Source organism: Polyodon spathula, chromosome 5 (genome assembly GCF_017654505.1).
Source record: "Polyodon spathula isolate WHYD16114869_AA chromosome 5, ASM1765450v1, whole genome shotgun sequence".
NCBI classification, from domain to species: Eukaryota; Metazoa; Chordata; class Actinopteri; order Acipenseriformes; family Polyodontidae; genus Polyodon; species Polyodon spathula.
Genome location: NC_054538.1, coordinates 56833033 through 56845983, shown reverse-complemented (window position 1 = coordinate 56845983; position 12951 = coordinate 56833033). Strand labels below are relative to the sequence as shown.

The following is a 12951-nucleotide window of genomic DNA, read 5'->3' as shown; positions in this document are numbered from 1 at the left end:
TGTTCCCTTCCAAGTATGAAATGTAACCATTACCGAACGGGTCAGTATACCCAAGCCGTCGTAAGGACAACATTGCTGCACGCCTGGAACGCTACAAGGCTAAGCCAAGAGGCTGCCTTGTGTGTTACCACATGGAATCACAGTAACAAGTAGCTAGGGCTAAAAAAATGAAGTGAGAAACTCACCCCTATGCCTGTGTTGCAAGGGTCGACTTGGAAGCTGTCCTTAACATTCTAGTTCCAAAGCCAGGGTTTTGAGGATCCATAAAATTTAGTCTGTAGAACCTAGTGATGGTATAGGGAGTAGTCCATACCGCTGCATTGCATATTACCTTCACAGATGCACCCTGGAATAAAGCCCATGATGTTTCCATGCTCCTGGGGGAACAGGCAGTGAGCTTTTTTGGAGGGGCAAAGTTAACTTGCTCATAGCCAGTCCTGAATGTTCTGCATATGTACAGCCTCTGCTTAGACAGGGCTTTACCATGGGACTTTGTCCCATAACGAACTGCCTCCAATTTTTCGTCCTGTCAACATAATATGCTACGGCTCGCAACGGACAGAGAATATGGAGCTGCTGCTTTCTGTCACACTGGAAAGAAGGGGGATGGAATGTCTCCAATTCAACTGACTGGTTGACATGACTTTGGCAAAAAAGCAGGATTGGTATGGAGCATAACCTTTGTCCTGGCTTCTGTAAAAATTAAGCAGGCTTTGCGGAGGTGACTGCATGGCTTCATGAGTGCATCAAGCAACAATACCCTTCATAGGTGGCTGAAGCTGCTGAGTTGCTTTCAAAGATTGCCCCATCAGGAAGTCAGCTCCTGGGGAGACCGAGTCAATTTTGACATGGCAAGCTGAAATAGCTGGCAGATAGACCTTTAATGTAGAGAGGGATTTCCCCTCATCAAACAGGTCCTGCAAAAATTACAGTATAACTGCCAATGGACTGGGAACGTGTGGACACAGGTCTGGCATTTTGCAGGGTGTCAATAACCCTACTGGATAGACGCAGAGAGCTCAAATGCAGCTGCTCAGGGGCCAGACACAGAGCTGCAGGCCTGTTTGGTCAAGATGCCATAAGGTCCCCCGCGTCTGCCTGAGCAGGTCGTGGTGCTTGGGCAGTCTCCATGGCTGGCCTCAGGGGCTGCATCAGGGCTAAAAACCAGAGCCTCCTGAGTCAATGAGCAAGGCGAGCGGTGGGAAGGCTATTAACAGTTGCCTTGGCAACTGGTGCGTCAAGGCATCTATAGCCATCGGGTCCCTGTCTGCTTTTATGGAGAACCAGAGAAGACAGTGGGTTGATTTCTGGGAGGGAAAGAGATCTATCTCTGCTCTCCTAAATGAGCCTCACCACCTCAGGGTGAAGCCTCCAATCTGAGGCACCGGGAACTCCCAGAGAGATCACCCAGTTTGTCACCCAGGGCAGGTGTACTGCCCGCAGTGAGAGGAAGTGGTTCTCATGTGCCCAGAGCAAAAGCTTTCGGGCCACGTGATGGAGACTGGGAGACCTGTGGCTTCCCTGGTGGTTTATCTACGCCACCACTGTTATGTTACAGACATGTCTCCCTCGAACCTCCTGCAAAATATTTTGCAAGGCCAGGTTAACTGCTTGCAGTTCCAAAACACTGATGTGGAGACCCTGCCAAAGAGGGTTGCACACACCTTGTGCCCAGAGCAACCTTGTGCAACCCTAGCATTCCACAAAGCGCCTCAGGCTGAATGCATCCATGGTGATGACCTCCTTTCTGGTGACAATGCCCAGCACTACATCGAGGCATAGATGAGTAAGAGAGTGCCCGCTACCATTAATGTTGTTGACCTGAAATAGCTCTAAACAGCCAGTTATTCTCTGCACTCTGTCGTCCGACTGTGGACAGCACAGACTGGAGTCCAAGCACACCTAGATAGCAGGCTGTCTGAGAAGGCGTGAGCTGGCTCTTCGCATGATTCACCATAACACCCAACTGTTAAAGGTGGCCAGTGACAAGTTTTATGTGGGTGTCTGCCTCTGCTGGAGACTGGGCAGAAATGAGCCAAATAATTGAGTACTCTAAAGCCTTTGGGTCTCAATGGGTCCAGGACAGCTTCCATGCACTTTGAAAAGGCATGGCAAGCTAAAGAGGCCAAATGCCAAGATTCGAAACTCATACACTGTTCTCTGTCAACATTTTTGACCCTCCTCCGGCTCAGATACAGGTTGACCTGTCTGAGGTCGAGGATCAGTCCGAGGCCACCAGGAAGTACCAGGAGAACCCTTCCTCCAAACGGCAGCGTCCTGTGGGTCCATGACTAAAATTACAGTCACTCCACGAAAGGGAGTGGGACCATGCTTGAACTGCAGTGAGTAGCTGGTCTGAACGGTAGCGAGCACCCAATGCCCGTGGTCCACAGACGCCAATACTGCAGATGACTCCCTGAAAAGGGGCCCTGGGCCTGTGTCAGCAAACCCTGACTTTTTGGCCGAAGCCAAAACGAGAATAAAATAACTCCAGCAGGAGCTATTGCAGCTTGGAGGTTGAGCCGACTTACGTTGCTTGATCCCTGTGAAGAGGCCACTCAAGCCGCTGGCTTCACGCTGGGGACAAGGCCCCCGTTGGATGTAACAAACAGGCTGTAGTGCACAAGTACGCGTAATTAGTGAAACTAATACAGCAATTGTTTTTAATATCCCACAAAATTTGTGTAAAAACACAATAAATACAGAAATCTATAGCAGAAAAAATAACAAGTAATTCTCTGAATAGGCTGTCCTATCAGGTCAGTTCTTGAAAGGAAAAATGGTGCTGAGGTCTGTGAGCGCTGTCATTTTGTGCCCTCAGGGGCGGGATATGACTGCATCACAGGCTCTGCGAGCAGCCTTCATATATTTTATTCAGCTTTCAGGTCTTTAGGAGGTAAATACACACTCTCTAATGGTTACATTTCGCACTTGAAAAGGGAACTCTAGTATTGTTAAGTTTGATTACTGTGAAGATCAAAATATGAGAAAGCAAATAATCCATTGTACCACTTACAATCAATGCCTTACATAATTGCCGTTTCATTTTTAAAACTCTTTAATTCTACTTTCTCTCTCTCTCTCTCTGGCTGTTCTGCAAAATAACAGGAGTTAATTACTATATAATCATCAGTAGTAAAAAACATTAATACCCCCCCCCCCCCAACCACCCATACAAAATAAATATAAAAAACAAAATGTCAGAGGTTTCTTTTTTGACTAAATATATTAAATGTAATCTGCTATAGTCCAATCTAAAAAAGTAGTTATGTTGGGGGGGGGGGGGGGGTTCTTCTTCAGTAAGAAAAGTATAACAAAAACATAAACAAACAGGCCTTTTAAAACTACTCAACAATTCAGGCATCTGATGTGAACATAAATGCAGGAGGTATGCTTAATAAGTCTTTATTTGTGGTCTGAACAACTAAAACTGCTTAAATTCTAAATTGATGACAATATTTATTGTGTGAAAATGCTGCTCAAAATGAATAGGCCTGTACAACTGAACATGTTTTGTGTGTGCTTATGAGTGACTAAGAAGTTCAACAAAAATGAAACGGTCAAATGGTCCAGCCTTGATAAAGACAACCTGTGGTAACACATGGCAGCTGTTGCAGCTTATAAATATAGCAATATGCCAAGGGAAAACTGGACAGAATCTCTGGGAAGTTAAAGTAAACAGAAATCCCTTTTACACAGTGGAAGGCCTATCAAGTTGATGTTAAATAAAAAATTAAAAAAAAAAAAAAAAATCCCCAGACTACTTGGAAACAATTATTGCTTGAAGAAAAACTTACAAAACAGAAAAAAAACCCAAAAAAATAAACAAAACAAACTACATTAACACAGGTCTGTTATATTTTTTTCCTTCATAAAAGTGCACTTAAGTGCAGAGTTAGCTTGCCAAGAAAACATCTGTAAATAGAAAATAGTGCTCATTGTTTTTATTGTTGTTGTTGTTGTTGTTGTTGTTGTGCCTCGGTCAGTTTAAAAATGGCCCCCAGCCTCCGAGAGCTAGTCTGGTGTAGAGTGCTGTGGGCATGTCCTCCGCGGGTCACCTGCACTCCACGGACACACTCCCGCTGCTCTGAGACGAGCCGGACACAGGCTCGGACAGAGTCAGCATGACCGCTGCTGTGATGGAGCTGGAGGATGGAGATGACGAAGAGGAGGATGAAGACGACGCTGCAGCAGCACCTAAAAAATAAAAATCCAGTGTTAATTAATAGAAAAATTCCACTTTTTATCTGCACAGATTAAAGACGTGACAACCAATGTTTTGATATCAAAGGACATGGATTTAGAAGATAGGAATTTTGCCAATAAGTGACAGCAAAAAAATGCAATATATACTATTGAAGTTGTTTCACCTTTAGTGTACCTGTATAGCTACAGCCAGAAGTTTTGCATCACCTAGAATTTTAGGATTGAGACAAAAAATAAATAAATATATATATATATATATGAACATAATTTAGACATTGTATTTGACATCATGTAATCAAAGAAAATATAAAATGATATCTCAAGAGTCTATCGGAAGCCATAATAGTAGTACAGTATTTATCATGTTTTCGTTAAGCATATGAAAAACTACAAGGTGGTATGTAATTCAATATGTTAACGTAACATTATTTAGCAGGATTCATTCAACTTTATGAAGCAAAATGACTATAGGGTGATGCAAAACTTTTGACCATAGCTGTAGGGTGGGCCTACCTATGATTCCATTCACACGGAGAAAATAACAGTGTGGCAAATATACCCTTTGGTCGTTCCACTAAAGGTGAAACAACAGCCACTGTATTTTTTCACTCCCATCTTACAAATCCTTGTCCTTTTTTACTTCTCATGAGCATGCACATTATAACAGGTGCACCTCTCAAAAGAGAACAAGTTTATATAGGTCTATGTTAAGTTATGTGACCATGTACATTGTCACACATTTTACTTACATTCTCAATTTCTTTGGCCAGTTAGTGTATGTGGGTGCCGTCAATATCTATACTTTCAGCAGGGATATTACCATTTAGGGAAAGCGGCTTAATCTCTCTGCCATTAACTTTTCCTCTGATGGCAGGACTCATCACACTTTGGATAAACATGTCACAATGGGCCCCACTGATGATCTACACAGCCTGCTGCAGAATGTCCGATTCCCTTGAAGTCAGACTTGGAAGCAGCACATATTACTGGATTCTTTTAATTGAAACCCAGTATGTCAAGGAAATTCACTTTAATATAAGCATTTTTCAGATATTTAATTCTGTTGTCTGTAGAGACATGCTGTGGGGATTGGGTTGTTACTCTTTGAAGCTCGCCTTCCAAAATGCTTTAATTACATAACTTGTGGACACAAGTTTAATAGTTATTTTAAGTAAGTTTCCCAATGAGTCTGAAAGGTTTATTGTGTTTTAAATGAATATTATAAACTAATAACTATTTTTAAATATTATCCTTTGATTGTATTATGATGTGTTTTATATGCTTGTAATCGTAATTTTTTATAGAGAATGAAACTGAAATTTGTACGCTTCTCCAATGAATGTAACTAAATTGAATAGGAGGTTTAAATGATAAATGTAAAATCCTTTGATAACGAAATAGGCGGATACATTCCATTTCTAACACACCCTGCTTGTGTGACATGCAACTGTCTATCAAATACTGTGAACCAATGGAAGAACCGAGAAGGATTTATTTACAGTACAAAGGAATGCCTATACATAGTGTTATTTAAACTTAAAGCAAGGATTTTCACTCTCTCTGGACTCTCTGGATTCTCGCTGGATTCGCTTTTTCTTCAAAACATCTTATCACTCTCAATTCAGCAAACTGTGAAGTTCTTCAACGAAGACACAATGATGTAATCTTCAAAGCTGTCCCGGAGAATGGCTTCCTCTGGAACGATGAAAGCTTTTGCCTACAGCCTTCACAGAGATACTGCACTGTGCTGGTGCACAACTAACTTCTACAGAGAGGATGACCGTGTTAAGAAAACTTTGTTTTAAACATCGCACCAACAAAATAAAGTATCAAACTTATATTGTGTGCTTACAAGTAACTGAACTGAAGCCATGCTTTTGATATTGTCACAATACGTAATGTGCCTCTATTCAACTAGATGCTTAACACTGTACATGCGTACAAACAATGCATGATGAACTATTAAAGACTGCTTCACTAATGCAGAACTCTATGACCAGAGAGCACATCAAGGATTAATTATGAACATTTAACAATGTTGTTTTGTTTCTTCTTTATACATATGTTTAACTATGAAGCCAAACCTTTACTCTTCTTCCTTTGAGAATATGAATAAATGTAATAATAATTTGGATTGTTAGGTTTCTTTTTGTCTTATAACACATACACATTTATGATTGATTTGAAATACTTAAACATACATAATATTAATTGTTAATCTCTTTTCATCATGAATCTAGGGATAATTAAGCCAGAATCACTAGTTCTTATTGAGGTATTGTGTTTATTATGGTTATTAATTGCATTATGAGCTATAATGTTTATTTCCTTTAATGGTAATTGGCGAGGACACAGTTGTGACATAAATCCTAGATATACAACATAAATATACACGACGCTGTACTTTAAAAAAGGAAAGCCTGAAGCCCTTGTCACAATTTTTTTTGTTGAAGTTAACCTGTTGAAGTTACAAAACTATAAAAAATTCAGCAGGAATGTACCAGTAAATCAGATTATGTAAGGGACCGTCCAATATTATCAACATATTCTGAATGCATACAAAAGCATGCGCTGGGGGGGTGGGGGGTTGGCGGCGGTTGTGACAGTTCCACGATATTTTACTTCCCTTTCCAGCACACAAGAGAGTATAGAAGGCAAAGGAGCATCACCAAGCCTCAGTTAATTTCTCAGGCCAATCATGTTCCTTTCTGATAAAGTGTTTATCAATACAATGCATATCATGGCGACAACTTGAATGGCAAATGGTACAGAAAGACAAAACCACTTACAATTAAATGAAAATACAATTATTCATTCAATGGCAGACTTCTATTTGTTACTTTATTCCCCCAGTATGCAAATACATGCACAATTCATTAAAATACATACAATAATAATAATGTCTAAAATCTGCAACTTGTCTCCAAAAAACTCCTGTAAACTAAATGTTTTAATAAAAAATAGCTAGATTGGAAAACACAATAACAAACAACATATTTCTTGCAATTTATTTGTAGTTACTAAAATAAAACCTCTTGAACTAACTAGCCCTACAAGAATACAATCCTGTTTCAAACTAATATTTTTTATATAAATTGTATAAACATGTAGGTGTTGCCCCCATTAAAGTAATATAATTTACCTTAAAATGACTTGAACCTTTCACAGAAGATCATGAAAAATAGGAAATACCTAGTAACTGCTATCTGCGCTCACACAGTGATCCATACAAAGAGTGTGTTTTTATTTAGAGACACATACAAAATAAAGTTTTTACCACTTAGGAAATCTTTGAGTCAATTAAGTTTGATATTGTGAATCTCTTATCAGCATCAGAGAGAAATCACATTTCAAGATAATCACATTTTGAACATGTTTTGTGTACAATATAAGATACAGTAAACTAGTCATATCTGTTTTCTCTTTCATCATGGTGAATAATTCAATTTTGAAAATGCAGGGCCTGCTTCAGAAGGCAGCAATTTTATGTACGCTTTTGGGGCAGGTGGGGCGTCTTGAAAAAGAGCACGTTGTGTATGTTGCTGTATTTGAAAACTTTGGACAACCCCTAAGGTTGTTTATTTATTTCTCATTTGATCTGTTTGTTTTATTTACTGAAAAAATAGGGGTAACATACTCTTTGAAAATCAGCCCCTTTGTCTCGCGTCTTGGACTTTACCCACTTGGCAGACTTATATCCAAGTACAACTACAGCATCCTGCAGTTACTGCTTAAATAAATACCTGTAATTGAAAAAGTTTATCAATAACTTACCCGTACTTTCGCGTTCCTTTTTCTTTAAACGTTTTCTTCTTCTGTCAATGGAAGCCACCTCTGACTTGAGAGAAAGGTAATGACTTCGTATGTCCTGTAGTTTTTCTTGAAGGAATGCTACGCGCTCGACACTAGTCATCTTCTCCAGATTAGCTGTAAGCAAGACAGAGACAATCAGTGTTCCCCGAGAAACTTCTGAGAAAGGGTAAATTAAGTGAGAAACCTTCGGCCATGGACTGACATATTTTTGTTGCATTATACAATTTTAAAACAATATTTCAACTTAAGTACCTCAACAATTTTACAATTTATTTTACATTTAAACAAGACATTTATTGTGACTCTGCCTCTGCCTCTGAAACATCCTCTGATTTATATATATTATATATATATATATATATATATATATATATATATATATATCACATCATATATATATATATATATCTATATATATATACACCAAAATGGGCACGCAAATGCGTTTAAATTGCCCGCTGATTTTGGGCAAAGCCAGGGTTTATGCGTGCAATTTGCAAATTGCCCGCTGATTTTGGGCAAAGTCCAAAATAAAAATTAAAATTACTTATTTCGGACTTTGCCCGGGAAAACCGCGGTCTGCCCACTGCTTCTTGGGCAGAGTCTGAATCACTCCCTCTGTTCTTTCATTCCTGTTCTGAGCAACAGGCAGACCTTTGGAACAAATAATTTACATGAGAAACCCCATTGACCCTTGTGAAGTACCATCGGCAACAGCTGATATACAGCAAGATATATATAAACCTGCAACATCGGAACAAAAATGAACATGCGAAACCCCAGTGTATAGAAAGGCTAGTATTATTAATAATATTTCAAAAAGGGTTATAATTATAATAATAATAATAATAATAATAATAATAAATAATATTATTATTATTATGTATTGAACTGTTCAATCAGGGTGGAACACGAGTGATTAGCTGATTCACGTTTAACAGTGTTTATGACAAGCAGCTGGAGAGCATGCTCAGCGGAGTGACTGAGTGTGTTAATTACATAATACATATCTAGATTTTAATTATTTAAAATAAATTAGTTATATATATATATGTCATTAAATATTTTATATAGACATGTTGTCACTACAAATACATTTTTAAATATATGCTTATTTTCTGAAACCAAACTTCATGTGTAGTTTTTATGAATGAGATGAGTGAGTAAGTGTGTGAGTGAGTGAGTGAGTGAGTGACGCTACTCAGGTAGGCAGGTCAAACAAGCTCTTCAGTCATACTACTGTTTAAAAACACTGGCGCCTGCACTGCCTTCAATTGTAACCATCTTTAGGGTTATTCATTCTTGGGAATGCCAAATTCTGTTTTTCAAAAATGGCCAATTCCATTTTTTTCACCTTTTATCAATGTATTAATAATTAAATATAGCATTTGAACATAAATATTATGTTGCTAGTTAAAATAAGTAAATTAATAAAATCTGACAATTATTATGTTTTTTTTCAAATCAGACTCTTGTTACAGTAATAGTAAAAGCACCTGAAGACACGTCAATGTTTATAACCATTACTTGGCTCATTGCTGGCATTAAAATAAACAGGAAAAGAATCATACCACAACAGGTCTGAAAACAAATGTCCAGCACAGTTGTGAGAATCATATTTACAGTCTTCCACTGACACTGTAGTTCAGTCTACAAATGAAGGTGTTTTGAGAAGACACGTTTAGCTTATTGCTGGCATTTACAATAACAATACAAATATGAAACAGTTCAGTAACAGTCCAGCAATGTCGTGTGAGAGTAATCCTATGTACAGTACTCCACAAATTAACTTGACTGACTCACTGCTAAACAGGTACACTGCTATGTATTACCCGATTGTAATTTAAATAGCGCCTCTTTTAATGTAAACGCATAATTAATACTCCCAAGTGTTTGGGTTTTTATGCTAATTCTGTAGTGTTATTTGCAAGATTTAACAAGAGGCGTGTCTCCGAACAGAAAGTCTTATGAAAGCAATGGTTTATAGTGTAGTGGCTACATTCGTTACACAAAAAAAGTGATCAACTTCCTTTAAGGAACGTGTACCTAGAAAAAATAGCTTTCCGCTAATTTCTTCATTGTCAGAAAATACACAGTAATTCAATTACGAAGTGGCCACGGTTTAACATTGCTAATTATAGCTTCATTAAATGCAGGTAGCGTGGAAAGAAATATACTAAACAATAATGAAATGTGCAATAAATTTAGCTTACTTTGGGAAAGCCCCGCCTTGAGTGCAGTACCTTGGTTTTTCAGCATAGAAGAATTCAGTGCTTTGCCATTGTTGCTTTCTTACTCTCTATGTGTTTATGACTGGCAATATGACATTTAATGATATTGACTCGTACATGGTCACAAGACTTAGAGCAAACCTTTATGAATAGTATCCCACCATCTCCACATAGATAATCAGATTTCTTTTAGCTCTGTCTTAATGAAGCACTGTATTTTTTTCTTCGTTGGTGCAGATGCCATGTTGAGTTTCAGCAGAGATGTGAGTGAAGTCACATGATGAATGAACTCAACTTGCAAAAAAAATAAATAAAAAATAATGCACATGGTATGTCTTCTTCAATTACTATACACTTAAATGTGTATTTGACTAATATTATGATTCCATTTTTACCAGTTTCAAAACACTTGATGATACTCCTGAAATGGATGTTTTTTAAAAGGGAAATAAAACACAATCCGTCAAAGTGTGAGTATTGTGATTTTTATTTATGTTTACCGGAGTATTTATACTTCTAAATAATGCAGAAAGATTGTGCTTCCCCGATTTGTATTCAATCATACGACGAGTTAAAAACTGCAAAGTTCATGAGCAGCACTGAGCAGAGCTCTCCATGGAGGCAGAATCGCCAGGTACCTGCTTTGCTCACCCTAACTTAACCTTTTACTGCATAGAGCACTAAAAAAAGTATGCTTCATTCCAGTCACTGTATTACACTTACTAATGCGTCTCTGCTTTGATTATGACACTGTACCAATACCCCTTCAACGTGAGCCAGTCCGTTTCACTCTGCTTATTTTGAGAGAACTTGTTTGTAAACAACACTTTTTTATGGCTTTGGTAAAGAGGTTAGTATTTAACCAAATGTCATTAAACCAAAAGATCAGTGCCACAATAAAAAGGCAGAGATCAACGAGGGTAATTTAGTTTCATGATATTTAATCCCTTAAATGGACAAAAATATACCATCCCATTTTTAGGTGTGTATGCAGCGTAGGCCTGGGACTGGCGCTGCTTTTATGGCCATCTGTTTACAAACATAGCTTTATTCTCTTAGGGTGTAGATGTAAATGCTGTTTTAAAATGTGTTGTATCAGCTACTTACTACCTTCGCCAACCCAGTACCAGTAGATTCGCTGGTGCCCGAGTGAGCTCTGCACTAATGTGATGTGCATTTATACAGTGGGAAATCAGAGAATCTGCTTTAAGTCTAAACCGAGTGCTTTTGAAAAATGCGTGCATTTTAGCCATAGAGGGAACTCTGGAGACAGTATCAGAATACAGAGTAAACCCAGTTTACTCCTTAGTAACACATCCTCAGTAACACAAAGTTACTGAATTACTGAACTGACTAAAATGGAGATGATACAGAGACGTGGGAATCACAACCCTGCCACACACATACACATACATACATACAAGTATTGGGTCAGTGGATGGTGTACGTGCAGTAGTATCAATGTGCAATATGTTTTCAATGTATAGTTTTCGGCAAGACTAGTCTGGCATAATAATTCCTGCTGGTACCTTGAAATATCCTCTTCAAGAGTTACTGTACTTACACATTTGAAAACTCCATTTATACACTCTGGAAGAGCGGTTGTTGGGCTCTTTGTTTTCTGAATTGCCATGCTTGCTAAATTTCCCTGGGGAGTGCGTCCTGCCCGGACACTTGGTCTGCGATGCAGGTTTCAGGCTGGCTGCTGACTTGGTGGGAGGGGATTTGGCAGCATTTTCACTGGCCGACTGGTCTTCACTGTCACTGCTGTGTGCTGAAATAAGCAGGAGAGGGAGCAATTAGAGAAGGAGGAGAAAGATTGTCCTCAACATGTTTTACTTAAATTCTTGCATAAGGGTGCGTTTAAAATAGCGAACTGGCTGGTTACATTGTTGTGCTGGTAGGGCTAGAGCAAATCTTAAATTGATAAATAGTTGAGGTAAAAATAGACATAGGTGTCACTTTTCTGCAATCCATGAACAACAAAAGATAATTTATATGTTAACGGACTGCAACCATAAGTACACTTCTGTCCATCTGAAACTGCACACTTCACAATCACGTGACATACGATTGCTCATCTAACAGTTTATATGGCCAACTGTCTCTTTTCTATTTGATTAGTCAACTATTGTGTGCTACCCCGAGTGGCTGGGAATATAAGTACTGATAAACAAGCATTTTAAAGTCTAGCTATCCCTGTTCCTCCTTTTCTTATGTTGAAGCAGAAAAAAGAAAGTTGGTAACATACATTTCTCACCATGGCTGTTTATACAAAATTAGTGCTATCATGATCCTGAAGAAGTAGATCAACATGACATATACCAATTGTAAGCACAGGTAACAATATGTCAGCACTGGACAGGTTCTGAGATTCTGGTACTTTTAAGTACATTTTGGTAGTGAATATTGTAACAAATTTTCATCACAAATGGGATAAGCAGTTCTTTAGATAAACGTAAAAATCTAAGAGCTGGCAGCTGGCCTGAGTATAAGCTTAAATTTTTTGCTAACAAAAATCAAGGCGACATTTTAAATTGGAACTGTTTCATCAGAAACTATTTTAAAATGCTGCTCAACATCTCAGTTGAAGCAAACATGTTGATTAAGTAAGTTCAGTTTTGAAAACCATAAACTGCAGTTCTACTAGGACATCATTTGCACGTGATTTGCCATTATCATTGTGTTAAGTCATACATAT

General features: G+C 38.4%; 1 protein-coding gene across 3 annotated transcripts in view; it reads right to left on the bottom strand.

Moving 5' to 3' along the window:
- Positions 1-3309: 3309 nt before the first annotated feature.
- The window catches only part of LOC121316081 (AT-rich interactive domain-containing protein 4B-like), a 146359-nt gene continuing 136717 nt past the window's right edge, over positions 3310-12951 (bottom strand). For 2 of the 3 annotated variants that reach the window (XM_041250829.1, XM_041250831.1), the window contains 3 exons: positions 11815-12024; positions 7981-8133; positions 3310-4197 (listed from right to left, as the gene is read on the bottom strand). In XM_041250829.1, the coding sequence (XP_041106763.1) occupies positions 4055-4197; positions 7981-8133; positions 11815-12024 (506 nt within the window). In that variant the 3' untranslated portion in view covers positions 3310-4054. The remainder of the gene's footprint in view (positions 4198-7980; positions 8134-11814; positions 12025-12951) is intronic. The other variant, XM_041250830.1, reaches the window with a different exon arrangement.